Raw genomic sequence first — 16,825 nt, 5'->3', positions numbered from 1 at the left:
GTCTATATATATATATATATATATATATATATATATGTCAGTAGACACATATATTAGAGAGAAAAGCCGGTAATTCAGTGCGGTGTACAGTAAAATCACACTGACAGCTTACAGTAGAATAGGTAGAATAAATGTGTACACGTAGAATAGGTATATATATATATATATATATGTCAGTGAGACACATATATGTATATATATTAATATTTATTCCAGCGCTAGACAGCTTGAAAGCCGGTAATTCAATTACCGGCTTTTTCCTTCTCCTTCCTAAAACCCGACATGATTTGAGACATGGTTTACATACAGTAAACCATGTCTTCTCTCCATTTTTTTTGCAGATTCCACACTACTAATGTCAGTAGTGTGTATCTGCAAAATTTGGCCGTTCTAGCTCTTAAAATAAAGGGTTAAATGGCGGAAAAAATTGGCGTGGGCTCCCGCGCAATTTTCTCCGCCAGAGTAGTAAAGCCAGTGACTGAGGGCAGATATTAATAGCCTGGAGAGGGTCCACGGTTATTGGCCCCCCCCTGGCTAAAAATATCTGCCCCCAGCCACCCCAGAAAAGGCACATCTGGAAGATGCGCCTATTCTGGCACTTGGCCACTCTCTTCCCATTCCCGTGTAGCGGTGGGATATGGGGTAATGAAGGGTTAATGCCACCTTGCTATTGTAAGGTGACATTAAGCCAGATTAATAATGGAGAGGCGTCAATTATGACACCTATCCATTATTAATCCAATTGTAGTGAAGGGTTAAATAAAACACAAACACATTATTTAAAATTATTTTAATGAAATAAAAACAATGGTTGTTGCAGTATTTTATTCAACGCCCAATCCAGTCACTGAAGACCCTCGTTCTGTGAGTAAAAAAACATAATAAACCAACAATATACTTACCCTCCGCAGATCTGTAACGTCCAACGATGTAAATCCTTCTGAAGGGGTTAAAACATTTTGCAGCAAGGAGCTGTGCTAATGCACGCTGCTCCTCGCTGCAAAACCCCAGGGAATGAGGCTAAAAATAGATCAATGATCTATATTTAGCTTCATTTGCGGTGAGGCGCCCTCTGCTGGCTGTTCTTAGATCGTGGGAAATTACCTAGAAAGCTCCCTGGCTTTCTAGGTAATTTCCCACGATCTATGAACAGCCAGCAGAGGGCGCCTCACCGCAAATGAAGCTAAATATAGATCATTGATCTATTTTTAGCCTCATTCCCTGGGGTTTTGCAGCGAGGAGCAGCGTGCATTAGCACAGCTCCTTGCTGCAAAATGTTTTAACCCCTTCAGAAGGATTTACATCGTTGGACGTTACAGATCTGCGGAGGGTAAGTATATTGTTGGTTTATTATGTTTTTTTACTCACAGAACGAGGGTCTTCAGTGACTGGATTGGGCGTTGAATAAAATACTGCAACAACCATTGTTTTTATTTCATTAAAATAATTTTAAATAATGTGTTTGTGTTTTATTTAACCCTTCACTACAATTGGATTAATAATGGATAGGTGTCATAATTGACGCCTCTCCATTATTAATCTGGCTTAATGTCACCTTACAATAGCAAGGTGGCATTAACCCTTCATTACCCCATATCCCACCGCTACACGGGAATGGGAAGAGAGTGGCCAAGTGCCAGAATAGGCGCATCTTCCAGATGTGCCTTTTCTGGGGTGGCTGGGGGCAGATATTTTTAGCCAGGGGGGGGCCAATAACCGTGGACCCTCTCCAGGCTATTAATATCTGCCCTCAGTCACTGGCTTTACTACTCTGGCGGAGAAAATTGCGCGGGAGCCCACGCCAATTTTTTCCGCCATTTAACCCTTTATTTTAAGAGCTAGAACGGCCAAATTTTGCAGATACACACTACTGACATTAGTAGTGTGGAATCTGCAAAAAAAATGGAGAGAAGACATGGTTTACTGTATGTAAACCATGTCTCAAATCATGTCGGGTTTTAGGAAGGAGAAGGAAAAAGCCGGTAATTGAATTACCGGCTTTCAAGCTGTCTAGCGCTGGAATAAATATTAATATATATACATATATGTGTCTCACTGACATATATATATATATATATATATATATATATATATATATATATATATATATATATATATATATATATACCTATTCTATGTGTACACATTTATTCTACCTATTCTACTGTAAGCTGTCAGTGTGATTTTACTGTACACCGCACTGAATTACCGGCTTTTCTCTCTAACAGCGCTGCGTATTTCTCGCAAGTCACACTGCTTGTCCGTGTGTAATCCGTATTTTTTCACGCTTCCATAGACTTTCATTGGCGTATTTCTTGCGCAGTACGGTGACAAACGCAGCATGCTGCGATTTTGTACGGCCGTAGAAAGCCGTATAATACTGATCAGTAAAATACGGCAAATAGGAGCAGGGGCATAGAGAATAATTGTGCCGTATTTTTTGCGAGTTTTACGGACGTAGATTCTGCGCTCTTACGTCCGTAAAACTCGCATGTGTGACGGCGGCCTAAGATGTCCTTACATTCTAGTGCTATGTTTCATGTAGCAAATCCACTGCGGACGTCCCGAACAGGAGGAGGCGCAGCGGTATCCACCTTGGTATTTACTGTTGACATTGACATCTACAACCGCAGCATAAAGCTTCAGTTAGTTTTACCCTGCAGATACATTTTGCAGCATTTGCATGAAAAACGCTACATTTCCCACATGTGAACACGCAGTGAAAAATTCGCAGTGTTTTTGCACAATGGAAACTGAAGAACTCCAAGGGTTGTCTTTTTAAAGGGAAGTATTTTGGTTAATGACATATTGTTATGCTGTGTTATCGCGTACTGGGGTTAGAACCCCACCATTCCCCAGAATAATGAAGCTCCCGCGCTAGTTTAGCGCTGTGCCTCTCTGCACTGCAGCGCTTTCCTCCCCCAACGTGCAGAGAGCTGCACTTTAGTGAGTGGAGCAATTTTACATTTCCCTTCCCAACAAGATGCTTTACTATGCTGCAGCGCCTTAGTTCTGAAGATCCTAAGGATCCCTAGGGATGCCCCCCCCCCCCCCCGCCTACCATAACATGCAGTAATAGCAACAATTTGCCTATTTAAGTGTCTCCATATTACTGAGCCAGTTATTGTGTATCTAGCTACTCTTGGTATTGGATTGATATCTCTGAACTCTGACCCAGCTTTGTTTGAAAATTCTTCTGGATTAATGCTACTTGTCCTGCTTGCTCTGGTTTTGACCTCGGACAGCTTGACCCTTGCTTACTTTAGTGTTTTTTTGTCTCTTTTGACCCGGACATTGCTTTTTGACCCAATCAAGCTGTAGACTGTTGTGTTCTGGTCCACACCATAGGCTCTGTTTAGTTATTTTCAGTTTGCTTCACAAGCTAAAGACTCTGCAGAGCAGCAACAAGTTCTGATTCCCTTAAAAGGGGGTCAAAGTGTAAAAAATAGTGAGCTCCCTATATTCTGCTGAACACCAATTCTGACTCCAGAAGCCTTTTTGAAAAGACGGAACCTTTATAAAATGGGAACACACAATCAACCCTTTAACGAGTCGTGCAATATGACTTAGGATAAAAGCCAAATCAATTCCAACAGGTGGCGCTATAGAGTTTAAGTCCTCTTTTTCTCAGAAGAGGCAATTTGCATCCTTATGAACTGCAATTTTTCTTAGATTTGACACCTACAATGTCACTTTTCTAGAGCATTGCTTCCTGCTACATGGCGTTGTTCCAACACTGACTGGATGATTACATGAAGATACCACTGCCAGAACACAAAATAATTCCTTTTGGTACACAATTTCCTAAATGCAGTAAAACAGTCTGAGAACACAATCAGTGAACTATTTATATCTCGTTTGGTTTCCAAATTATTTCATTTACATGACATCCTATAAATCCAAGCACTTGCCCAAACAAGCCCTTTGTGTTTGCTTTCTTTTGAAGGCAACCTTTTGTTCTTCACAAGAGACTGGATTTAGAAATTTGAGCATGTTTCCAAGTGGAATAGATACAGGTATTATAAGAGACTACAGCTGCACAGAAGCAGGAACCAAAAGTCAACTCCTTTATTCTGATACAAAGGTTACATAAGAACAGGGTCGAAAATTAGGTGCAAAGCAAGAATGGTCCAAACTGGGGTCTGGTGAAACGAAGTCGAGTAGGTAAACCTAAGGCTACTTTCACACTAGCGTCGTACGACGCACGTCGCAACGCGTCATTTTGCAGAAAAAACGCATCCTGCAAAGTTGTCTGCAGGATGCGTTTTTTCTCCATAGGCTTGTATTAACGACGCATTGCCACACGTCGCAACCGTCGTGCGACGGTTGCGTCGTGTTGTGGCGGACCATCGGCACCAAAAAACGTTGCATGTAATGTTTTTTGGTGCGTTGTGTCCGCCATTTCCGACCGCGCATGCGCGGCCGGAACTCCGCCCCCTCCTCCCCGGAGCTCACAATGGGGCAGCGGATGCATTGTAAAACTGCATCCACTGCCCCCGTTGTGCTGCGCTTTCACAGCATGCGTCGGTATGTCGCCACGACGCATTGCGTCGTACGACGCTAGTGTGAAAGTAGCCTAATCTATATATATATAAAAAGTCAACGTTGCACTGATTCGAGTTGGTAATTGGCTAAACTGGAGCAATCTAATAAGATTCTCACTTCAGGGAAACCAAGAGCTTAAAGGGGTTGGCTGCAGGCTGATAAAATAAACCAAACTTTTGCTCACCTCCATAAGTTCAGTTTTACCTCTCCAACACTTAACAGGTATCTGTCGATCAGTTGCAGCAGTGATAGCACATTTATAGTGGATTTAACCACTGCAGCCAATCTATGATTCATTCTTGTGCTGTTTATGTCGACACAGTCCCTGAGTCCAGTGATTAGCAGCAGAGTTCAGGAGCGCTGTATGTGACATCAATGCTGCAGTCAATCAACAAAGACCCGAAGCCTTAAAAAGACAATGATGGACCTGGAGAGGGTAAGTAATAAGCTCGTTTTGTTATTTTGACAGTCTGCTGACTATGGACTACAAGAAATGAAATAGGAAAACCCCTTTAAAGTATCCAGCAAGATAAAAAGTTTTTAGATAGTTGCCAAAATGTAAACTAATAAAACTTATTAATGTACTTTAATTCTAGTTGCTACGCTGTTGGCCCAAACTTGTCCAGGAACCTCTCATTTCAGGTTTATTCCAATAAAAGTAGGGCCCTTATTCGACCTCCCTCTGACATTGAGGCGTTTGGAGGAGGATGGTCTGTATTGCTCAAATAATTTGCTAATGGCCTAAAGCAGACAGAGAGCCCCCGTCAATCAGGTCATTGACAGAGCCAAGGAGAAAACTTCCTGATTGTTTTGGAACATCATAGCTCCACCACACCTATATCTAGAGGGGTCTGCCATATTATCCCACTAAATAGACAGTTGCAGAATACTATTAGGTAACCACCGGCCACACCGGTTGCAGGTACATTTGTAAATATAATCTGTAAAGTGCCAAAAGCAGAGGTGTTGAAATCACACACAGGACACATTCAACTCTGACTCAACCAGTTTTACGCCTGGAAGTAAAAGGGAGAAAATTCCAAAGCAAAAGGAAGACTCCTCACAAGAGATTTCAGTAGCTACAAATTGATAGTGTTGATTATTACCAGGATCCAATAGGATCTAATCAGCTTTTTCTATGTAATATTGTAACAAAAATATTAAAAATTATAAAAACTTGATTCCAGCTCACCTAGTAGCTCTATGCTCATCCACCTGGGGCTCAGACACCGGCCTCACATAATAATAATCTTTATTTTTATATAGCGCTAACATATTCCGCAGCGCTTTACAGTTTTGCACACATTATCATCACTGTCCCCAACGGGGCTCATATCTAAATTCCCTATCAGTATGTCTTTGGAATGTGGGAGGAAACCGGAGTTAACCCACGCAAACACGGGGAGAACATACAAACTCCTTGCAGATGTTGTCCAAGGTGGGATTAGAACCCAGGACTCCAGCGCTTCAAGGCTGCAGTGCTATCCACTGCGCCACCATGCTGCCCTCACATCAAGGAAAATGGAAAAAAATTGTAGTCCGGATTAACAGGATTGGATTTTCCTTTTCTTTTTCAAAAGAAAATATGGTGCATACAAAAGAAAAATGTACATGTCGACATGACCCAGTCGACGCGCTTCGACTGCACTAGGCAGTCTTACCCATGACTGTCATGAGTTAGGGAATGTTTCCACGTTAAGGATTCATTCAGGATTTGCTGCGGATTGGCGTCCAGATGCTACAGCATAGTGGAGGTGATTTTATGAAATCCCGTCTCCACTATGCGCGCACGGACTGGGTCATGTCGACCATGTACATTTTTCTTTTATATGCACTATATTTTCTTAAGAAAAAGATAAGGAAAATCCAGTCCTGTTGAGCCACCCTGTAATTTTTTCTGTTAACAAAAATTGTCAACTTTAGTTAAAAAATAAAAAAAAGTGCGAAGGAGCCTTTTCATGTGTAAGTATCTACTGTAAATCAGTGCATTGTAAATATGGGTGTTATTACAAGACCATCATATGTTCTCAGCCGGAGCGACACAACTTTAGAAACTGCAGGTAGGTGCCAAAATAAATCTCTCAAGACAGGAAGTTTGTGAATAAAAACAATTGTCCCAGAGGAGGAAGTGCCTAGAAACTGTAAGATTGTATATATCAACAGTAATTGTTCTCCCTCCATTGTAGGAGGAATAGTAAAAATCTTAAGTATACACAGCTAACTAAAAATAAAATGCCGTCACTGCAGGGGAGAACTCTGGGCCCTGATTCAATGGATCCTTGCTTCTTTTCAATTTCCACTTATCATAGAATTTGTAACCAGAACTGGAAACGAAACACACAAAAAGTAAAAGGTTAGGACTATTTTCACACGCAGCAGTTTTTTTAGCATTTTTTTTTGGCAGCCAAAATCCACTTTATTGGCAGGAATAGCGCGGTGTTCAAAATGCAGGGTTTTGCTGCGTTTTTTTTTTTTTGCATATTTCATGTGTGATTTGGCTACAGCACATTTAATAAAATTAGATTTATTCACTAAAAGAAGCAAAAAATGCAGCAAAAAGCCAGTTTGCTGCATTTTTCGCACTCTCTCGCTGCTTTCTACGCTGAAAGAATTGACATGCTGCAGATTTAAAAAAAAATATATATATATATATATATATATATATATATATATATATATATATATATATATATATATATATATATATATATATATATATATATATGCATGAGATTTCTAAAATCACAGTTTTTGCTGGTACTGTAAAATGTAGATTTTTTTTCTGCAGAAGATGTAAAAACGCATGTGAACAATGCCAGGGGCTACATGGCGACTCTGGGCATACAGCATAACGATAGCAAATATTGCGCTGCTTATTGATTGCTCACGTCTCTACAATGCCCTACATTGGACAGCGGCATCACTGTCACCCCCTTATATCATTTCAAAAGGAAAATGTAGTGCCCCTGCGTTCGGGTGCCACATAACACCCACAGATTTTGCCTTTACGTTCCACATATCCTCGACCAAAGAAAGCCGCAATGTATTATTTTCCTTCCCCCCAGCAAAGTAATGAGCGACCTAGTAATACTGAATGTGTCTCTATTTATAAAAAGCTCTTCTCGCTTAAAATGCTGCTTGTGACGACTAACAGGCCCGACCAGTCTGCCCATTTTTTGTTTCCTTGTGGCTCCTGCTCAGAATAAACTTCCTCGCACCCCTTGGGTGTTTACATTTTTTTCCATTGCATTCCAATCATCTGCTACTTTTCTTTCAATCATGTCACGAATCTCACAGCACACTTCCTCCTCCTTTTCTATCGTTTTCGGAGAATTGACTTAAATTTTACATTTGCAAATTTTTTAACACCGTAACTCTTTTTTTTCGGATCAGTGACGCCAAACCTTCTGCTTACTAGAGAAAGGTAGCGTAATGTAAAAAGACCCTAATTCTCTGGCAGGCAGCGCAGGGCTCAGAAATGCCGGCCCCCAGACATCTGCTTCTTCTCACATGTGAGGCTTCCTGAGAATTCAGGCGCATAGCAGCAGCAGCTTAACTTGCTTTGTTTTCAGCGATAACATTGGACCCAGGCCTTCTCCAAAAAGAAAACGTGCAATGCTGAAAATGTTTGTGCCGATTACAAATTATTTATTGGGGGGGGGGGGTTATTGGGGCTGTATTACAGCTGGTAAGCTTGCCTGGGCCAGCCACATTTATCTGCCAAAAAATAAAGGCATAACAAGTCTCTAAAGAAGAATATTGATCTATATGGGTGATAGACAATCCGATCATCAACGATCGATAATAGTAAAATTGTTACATTACAGGAAAACAGCCCCGGTGGTGTAACAACGCCAAAGATCCTCTTTGTGGCACAGGGATTGGATTTTAATATTCATTATCATAAATATGATTTTTGCAGTTGCATAGTTACGTCGGTTGAATAAAGACCTAGGACCATCACGTTCAACCTTTCTCCGCCAATTGCACATTTTCTTATCTTTTAATTTCTCGGCATAGAAGATCAGGAGGTCATATCTTGGCCGTAGAAATAATATGACTGCGATAACCGGCTGACACACACCCCCGATTCACAAAGCACCGGCAAACATCCCCCTTATTTGGTCCTTGTTTCCACCAATGGGCGACGTGACTTAGTCTGGGGCTGCACGTCGACTTTGGTAATAACAAAGGTCACGCATCCAAAAAAAATTAAAAAAAAATTCTGTGCAGCCGCTACATTGCAGCATAATGGCGATGAATGGGATCGCGTTGGGGGTCACGTGACCACTGTACGCAAGACGCAAAAAGTCAGAACCAGGTGGATATCTTTGCGACATGCTCCTCGCCTCCCTCCCTGTTACCCTGTGGACCCTAAGCCCACAAAGGGCAGGGTCCTCGGCCTTCTGCAGCAGTTTGTTCATTATAATATCTACTTATTTTCTATGTAACCTTCTCATCAATGGTGCTGTAATAATAAATAATAATAATGTAGCGGCTGCACAGAGCCATCTTTGACCATGCGACCTCTGTTGTGGCCAAAGTCGCCATCTATCCCATTCTTATGTTGACAGGATCCAGAAACAATCTATGTCTAAGGCCGGGCATCATTTTATGGGCACAAGATCCAATTGTTAATCCACTGTCAGTGGGCAGCACCAGACCCCAGCTGTTCCCCATCTGGAGGAAATATGGAAACGTCATCTTGGCTATTTTGATCATATACTACGTTTTTTACAGGAAAATGGCGCTGTAGGTGACCAAGAGTAAGAGCATGTCTATCACATACACGGGCCCATCCATAATGGGCACAGCCAGCTCTGTGCTTTTCACAGCCTGAACTTTACGGTATTTAATAGTAAAAGTAAATATTTTGCATCTAAACGTTTCCATTAATATTGTATCTTAATAACACGTTGTGTTGGTTTTATGGTATCATTTATGTTTACGATACCACTAAGTAGTAATTCTCCTTTATTATGTTGTTACCATGTAATAAAAAGTTTCTAAATAGCAAATGGTCACAAATCATTGCTATCTGGGCCCCAGAAGTGGCTCTGTGCAGGTCAAGGTGATCGGACTCAGTTACTGCAGAACCTCTGCAGAGCAGGAGTCTCCATGGGGCAGGAAGAAGAAGAATCACAGGGGTCCATCCTGCTCCAGCTGCCTGGGGCGAAGCTGTGGGGTCATCCTGGCAGGGGCTGGGGTCAGCGGTGTCACCTGGGCAGCATGACATGGGGGGCACAAGGTCTGCCCCCATACTGCAGCCAGACAAGGCATGGAGACTAGGGAAATGCTGAGACTTGTGGTCCCTCTCTAATCTTTCCTTCTAAAAGCCATGTAATAAAGGCGAGCCTCCTACCTGCTCCGCTGGCACCACTCTTGTGCCCGAACCTCAGGCCCGGCTCGCCCCTTCTGATGCCATCTGTGGAAGAAGCAGAATCAGCCTCGTAAATGGTGTTTAACATTTGATGTAATCCAGGCATGGAGGCGAGGGGGATGAAGGGATGGCGGTCCTGGGCACTGTCCTGGGCACGGTCCTCACTGCTGCACGGTGACGGTGCCCCTCTGACACATGGGCTGGAGGGTGGCCGGCAAATCCATACACAGGGCGCTAGAAGAAGGCAGTCCAAGCCTCAGTCCATGCCAGGCTCCTAGAGGTCAGCACACGCGGGCACGGAAAGTCGGCATGCCATCCGAGGAGCAACTAGAGAGGCGCGAGAAGAAAGGGGCGACGAGGTGCCCGCTGCAGCCCTGGCACTGCCCGCCGCTTCACCTGCCCTGCTGCCGGGGAATGGCTGTGCATGCAGGCGGCTCTGGGTGTGCGCACAGCATGGTTCCTCCACTGCCCCGAGCTCAGACTGACAGAAATAGACGGCAGGAGGAGGAGCGCGGCCAAAAATAGCGCTCATATCAGCAGCCGCGCACACACACAAAGCAGGGAGCAGCATTGTCTGCGGGGCCAATCAGGACGGGCCGCCACTGCGGGCACACGGGGAGGGCACAGCACGCTTCCTCCCTCACCTACCTGCACACGGCTGAGGGCGCTGTGACAGGACCAAGTCCTGCCACATGGAGGGAAAGGCTGCAGCATGAAAGGGGTTAACTCTGCCCGAGGTTTACCTGGCATATTTGGCCAAGTTCCCACGGGGCATAACCGCTGCGATTTGTTTGTTTGTTTTTTCAGTAAAATGAATGCGAGTTCACAAAAACTCATGAGCACTTTAACCGCCGCTAAACTGTAGGAGTTTTCTGTGCGTTTTTTGACCCTTTAGGCCCTGTTCACACTTTCAGTGCACTTTTTCCTCTGCTTTTTTTGTGTGCAGTAGATATGCATTTAATTATCCAAGCAAAGTGGATGTGATTTCATGAAGACTCTAAAGACGCCGAGCAACCGTAGGGTTTTTGGAGAATTTCCCCCTTTAGGGCTGTGTCCACACGTAGCGTAAATAGTGCGTTTTCTTCCTCTGCTTTTTTTGTGTGCAGAAGATCTGAATTGAACTGCCCAAGCAAAGTGGATGTGAGTTCACAAGAAGTCATGTCCATGATGCCTGTATAGGGGGTGTCCACTGCTACGATGACCCCTTCTTGATGTAAAGGTTTGGCCCTGATAAAATAATAATGCTTATACTCGCCTCCCGTGGCGGCGGCGTTCCTGCGGTGGCGGCGCTCCATCTCTTGGGCTCCGGTGCTGTTATTGTGACACGTGAGCCCGGCGCCCAATCAGCGCTGGCGTCACTGTCTCCGCCTTCGGACAAATCGAACAGGAAGAGGAAGTCCAGGCTGCGGCTGATCTCTGACTTCCTCTTCCTGCTCATTTCGACAGGAGGCGGGGACAGTAACGCCAGCACTGATTGGACGCCAGCATCACATGTCACAATAGCGCAGGAGACGGAGTGATGACACCGCGGGGACAGCGCCAGCACGGGCGGCGAGCATAAGCTTTATTATTTTATGGGGGCCAAGCGGGGGGCATGAGAAGAAGTCCAAGTACTGGACAATTTCTTTAAAGGCGTAGTGATACTGCAGGGTTTTTTGGTGCATCCCCTCCCCCCAACCTTCTTAGGTCTCCTTCATACGTTTCCAGTACATGTTGTATCCGTTCCTGTCACGGATCCCACACGCACCCATCATAACCTATGCTGCTTTTTCATGAAAAATGATGTCTAACAATGCCCTTGAGCGATGTGGTTTTTTTTTTGGTGCGTTTTTTCTGAGCCCGAAAAAAATACATTTTAAAAGTGCAATTTATGCATGGAAACCACTGGAAACAAAATAATTCTGTTGTAAAAAAAAAACCAAACAATTAAATTAAAAAAATGCAGCTTCAAACCTGCACCAAAAAAGCATTAAATAAATGGGAGAAAGGATCAAAAATGCCCAGCAAAAAACAAAATAATTAAAGAAAGACGTGGCCTTTGACTTTTATGGTCAGCCTAAAAAGCATTTAAATTTGCAATTGCGTTTTTACGTGAGTTTCTGCTCTTAAAATGCATAAAAAAGTGTCAAATATTCATAAAAAAAGGAAAATGTATTTCACGAAAAATAATAAACAGAAACTGTTGTGTATTTTCAGTGGAAAATGTGCAAAAATAATGAAAATCGAAGCAGTGATTCTGCATGTGGGAACCTGGCTCCTATCTGCACACCGTTCTATTTGGGAAGTTCTGCTGACAGTCTGATTTCTGGGAAGGTAAGGCTACTTTCACACATCAGGTTTTCGCTGTCAGGCTCAATCCCGCTAATTTTCAAAAGAACGGATCCAGCGAATGTTGCCGCCGGATCCATTTTTCTCCCAATAGACTTGTATTAGTGCCGGATGACCTTGCGGCAAATCTGCCGTTTCCCGTTTCGTCCATAGCAACGTTTTTTGTCTCTGGCGAAAAAGCCGGAAGTGCCGCCTCCAGCGCTTCCAGCTGTTTGCTAGAATGGAAGGCTATGGGAGCCGGAAAATGACAGAGATCGGCGCCGGCTTCCGTTTTTTTTAAACTGAGCACGCTCCAAATTTTTTTTTTATCCAATTATCTGGATGTGCTAGTTGGATCCATTGGAAAAACGGATCCGTCGCATCAGTTTTTCACAATCTGCGCCGGACCCGTTTTTTTCAACATTCGCCGGATTGTGCATGATGCAAAAAACCTGATGTGTGAAAGTAGCCTTATCCATGAAGGTTGCACAACCAGAAGGGCAGATATAGGGTACGTGCAAGCAACGTCTTTAAGATGCTGGCAGAATCTACGAGTTTTCCAAGGTGACAACGCCGGCGGCCATTTTAATGAAGTAGTTTTGCTGGAGTCTTTGAAGTCTTGAAGCAGCTCGGGCGCTGCCATCTTGCCCAAAGAATGGGCATGTGCCTTCTTTTAACCACTTCATGGTATCTGAATCCTGAAGCTGATAAAAGAAGTGGCAAAAGCTGGAACATGTGCACGGCAATGTCCTTTCTTATATTGATAAACATAAACCCTACAGGGCGACATTAGTAGAGAGGTACCCCAGAGACCAAGACCCATGGGGATGTCTCAAAGGTGCACCTACAGGACACTCCTAGGCATGATGTAAAGCATAGGAAAATTGGAGCATAGTCCCGGGGTAATCAAAAAATGTAAATTTATAGAAATAATACACACTACGTATAAATAGACTAGGATCAGGTAATAAAGACAATAGTGTCCTGACTAAAGACGTTATTGCTATTCATAGGTAAAAGTGCTCAAGTGCTGCAAGAAAGACCCTTAAGTCCAGACAAAATGTATATAATAGCGATACAAGTATCCAAATGGCTGCACCGCACCTTGAGAAAGAGGCGAAACGCGCGTCGGTGGCGGCGTGGACACGTGTCCTGACTTAGCAATACCATGGGTAAGCACGGATAAGAGCATGTGACCCTGTTCTGTTTAATGGCATAGCGCGCAGATTACTACAGCCATTTGGATACTTGTATCGCTATTATATACATTTTGTCTGGACTTTAGGGTCTTTCTTGAGGCACTTGTGCACTTTTACCTATGAATAGCAATAACGTCTTTATTCAGGACACTATTGTCTTTGCTTTTATTACCTGACCCTAGTCTATTTATATGTAGTGTGTATTATTTCAATACATTTACATTTTTTGATTACCCTTGGACTATGCTCCAATTTTCTTATGCTTTCTATCCTTTCTAATATATATTATATTGCTGTGTATTGAGCTCATTTTTTTGCTGTGCTTCTTCAGGGGGTTTCCAGGCTGAATCCTCCTGATATAGACGTCGGGGGCACATTACTTCACAAATCAATCATGAATGACAAGTCACTCAGAAAACGTCCAGGGAACCTGTCACCCCGTTTTTTCAGATTGAGCTATAAATACTGTTAAATAGGGCCTGCGCTGTGCGTTACTATAGTGTATGTAGTGTACCCTGATTCCCCATGTATGCTGAGAAATACATTACCAAAGTCGCCGTTTTCGCCTGTCAATCAGGCTGGTCTGGTCAGGTGGGCGTGTTCACAGCGCTCTTTTCTTCTCCAGCTTTCCGTTGGTGGCGTAGTGGTGTGCGCATGTCCAAGGTCCGAATTCCCTGCGCCCACGTGAAGACACAGCGCGCGATCTGCGCTGTTATCCCTTGCATCGGTGGGGGCGGCCATCTTCCTGGGGCCGCGCGTGCGCAGATGGAGTGCTCTGCTGCACGGGGCTTCAGGAAAATGGCCGCGGGATGCCGCGCGTGCGCATTAGAGATCGCGGCGGCCATTTTCCCAAAGCCGAGTTTGCATCTCGGCTTTGGAAAAATGGCCGCCGCGATCTCTAATGCGCACGCGCGGCATCCCGCGGCCATTTTCCTGAAGCCCCGTGCAGCAGAGCACTCCATCTGCGCACGCGCGGCCCCAGGAAGATGGCCGCCCCCACCGATGCAAGGGATAACAGCGCAGATCGCGCGCTGTGTCTTCACGTGGGCGCAGGGAATTCGGACCTTGGACATGCGCACACCACTACGCCACCAACGGAAAGCTGGAGAAGAAAAGAGCGCTGTGAACACGCCCACCTGACCAGACCAGCCTGATTGACAGGCGAAAACGGCGACTTTGGTAATGTATTTCTCAGCATACATGGGGAATCAGGGTACACTACATACACTATAGTAACGCACAGCGCAGGCCCTATTTAACAGTACTTATAGCTCAATCTGAAAAAACGGGGTGACAGGTTCCCTTTAAAGCTTAATTGTATGGCCAGCCTGATCCTGGCGACGGCAGAAAAGGGTCAACGTAATCTAGCTGCAATGAGGAAGGGGCTGAACGCGAGTGTACCATTGTAGGGGAGTTAGGGTTTGGAAGTGAAGAGTGAAACAGGTTAATCTGCAGCGTGCAGCATGGCAGGGGTTAATTGGTTCTTAGCGTAGCGTTGAAGGCGATGTCCTATTCAGGACTCAGCGTGGATGGGGTTACCGGTTTTAGAGCATCCAGTAGAATGGGTTAACGGGTGTAAAGTATAAGGGTTTATTTGGTTCTGGGGATTATCCAGTTCCCATTACAGTGTGGACAGGGTTGACTGGTTCAGTGTGCAGCCTGGAAGCAAAGTCATTTCGGAGTGCAGGGTGGAAGGAGTTAGGCTACGTTCACATTTGCGTTGCGTCGGGCGCAACCGCGGCGACGCATGCGTCATGCGCCCCTATATTTGACATGGGCGCATGGACATGCGTTGTGCTGCATTTTGCGACGCATGCATTTTTTTTGCCGCAAGCGTAGGGCGCAGTGAACGCAGCAAGTTGCATTTTTTTTGCGTGCAAAAAAGGACGCATGCGTCGCAAAACGCTGCGTTTTAGCGTGTGTTTTGGTGCGTTTTGTTTTGCGTTGTGCGTTGCGTCTCGGACGCAACATCGTACAACGCAAATGTGAACGTAGCCTTAACTGGTGAACCAGGGACAGTTTGTAGTGTGCCCAGCCTGGAAGGTGTTACCGGGGTCTTCGGGCAGCATGGCTGGGGTTGGCTTCTTCTGGCTGCACCAAGTTTGCCACCCATCTCCCTTTGTGAGTTTTATTGCTGCATTCCTCTTTTTTCCCCGATATTGAACAAAAGCCACACAAATAGCACAATCTTTGCTTTCTCTTTATGGCGATGGTAAAACATCTTCCCATAAAAATGCCGCCTGCAGCAGGAGCGGAAACAGAAGAGGCGCCTGGGCAAAGAGCAACATATGGGCCCTCTCCAGTCCCACCTGCTTCAGGGATGGATCCGGGCCCCCTTACCACCTGAGCCCCCTTACCCATCGGACCCCTGTGGGGCTGCATTGCTTGCCCCTGGCCTGCAGCCTGTCCTATCTGATTTCTGGGATATGGTGCTTTAGATTTTCAAAATCATTAAGTCATTTTTGACTCCGCATATTTTTACAGTTCCAGCACAGTGGATGGGATTTATAGAAATTACGTGGCCACTGTGCATTTTTTCAACACAGCATAGACTTGTATTAGATGTGGAAAATCCACAGGTAAAAAACGTATGTGTAATTTCAGCTTTGGAAGCACATTGACAACGCATGTGATCAGCACAGTATACAATAAGGTTTTGCCAAAGCTAAATACCAGGAAGTATCAAAAACAAAGCAGCTTTATTTACAGCACGACACACCAAAAAGAGAGAAAAAACACCACATCAAACAGGTGATGAAAAGGCATATTAAAAAAAACATGCACATAAAAATGTAATGAAAAACTGCAAGTAACGTAATTTACATAACAGATGCAAAAATGGTGCAGAAATTATGCAGGGTCAATAACGAACCGAAAGCTCAACGTGGCATTATCCTGTCTTAGGCTACATTCCCACAATGAGCTTTTGGTGAGTTTTGCCACCTAGTCTGAGGGGACCATAATAGACAGAGACCATGATTCCAGCGATGTGTCACTTATGAGGCTGCTTGCTTATTTTTTATTAAATCACTGTTTTATCAGCAGGAGTTAGCACTAGAACACTAGTAAACCATATTCATGATCTCTATGTAACCCCGTCTCCATCACTGATTGGCAGCTTTCTTTGCACACTGAAAGCTGCCGATCAGTGATGGTGGCAGGTCATACAGAGCTCAGCATTCAGAGAACTGCTAGATCTGCAGCAGAGAAAACAGTGATTTTATCAAAATGACAGCAAGCAGCTCAGAAAGTGACATCACTGGAATCGGGGGGTGTCCCCTACATCATGCTGCTTTCAGATGGGATAGTAAAAACCTTTAACGGCATTCGAAGCCTTTAGGGGTTAAAAGAAGCTCAAAAAGATCGAGCGTGTAAGTATGCGCAGTACGTCATT

The 16,825-nt window shown here is 44.3% G+C and overlaps 1 protein-coding gene across 3 annotated transcripts in view; it reads right to left on the bottom strand.

The window, feature by feature from the left end:
• The window catches only part of HDAC7 (histone deacetylase 7), a 579,208-nt gene that overhangs the window by 148,475 nt on the left and 413,908 nt on the right, over positions 1-16,825 (bottom strand). The window contains exon 4 of one of the 3 annotated variants that reach the window (XM_069758685.1): positions 9,908-9,970. The exons of 1 other annotated variant lie outside the window; for it this stretch is intronic. Coding sequence is in view for 1 of the 2 variants with exons in the window: in XM_069758684.1 (XP_069614785.1) it covers positions 9,908-10,031 (124 nt within the window). In the remaining variant the exon portion in view is untranslated. Of the gene's footprint in view, positions 1-9,907; positions 10,402-16,825 lie in introns of those variants that run through there. One more of the 3 variants, XM_069758684.1, reaches the window with a different exon arrangement.

Source organism: Ranitomeya imitator, chromosome 3 (genome assembly GCF_032444005.1).
Source record: "Ranitomeya imitator isolate aRanImi1 chromosome 3, aRanImi1.pri, whole genome shotgun sequence".
In the NCBI taxonomy this organism is placed as follows: Eukaryota; Metazoa; Chordata; class Amphibia; order Anura; family Dendrobatidae; genus Ranitomeya; species Ranitomeya imitator.
Note: the sequence above shows the minus strand (reverse complement) of the source record. Positions and strands in the feature narration are given on the sequence as shown.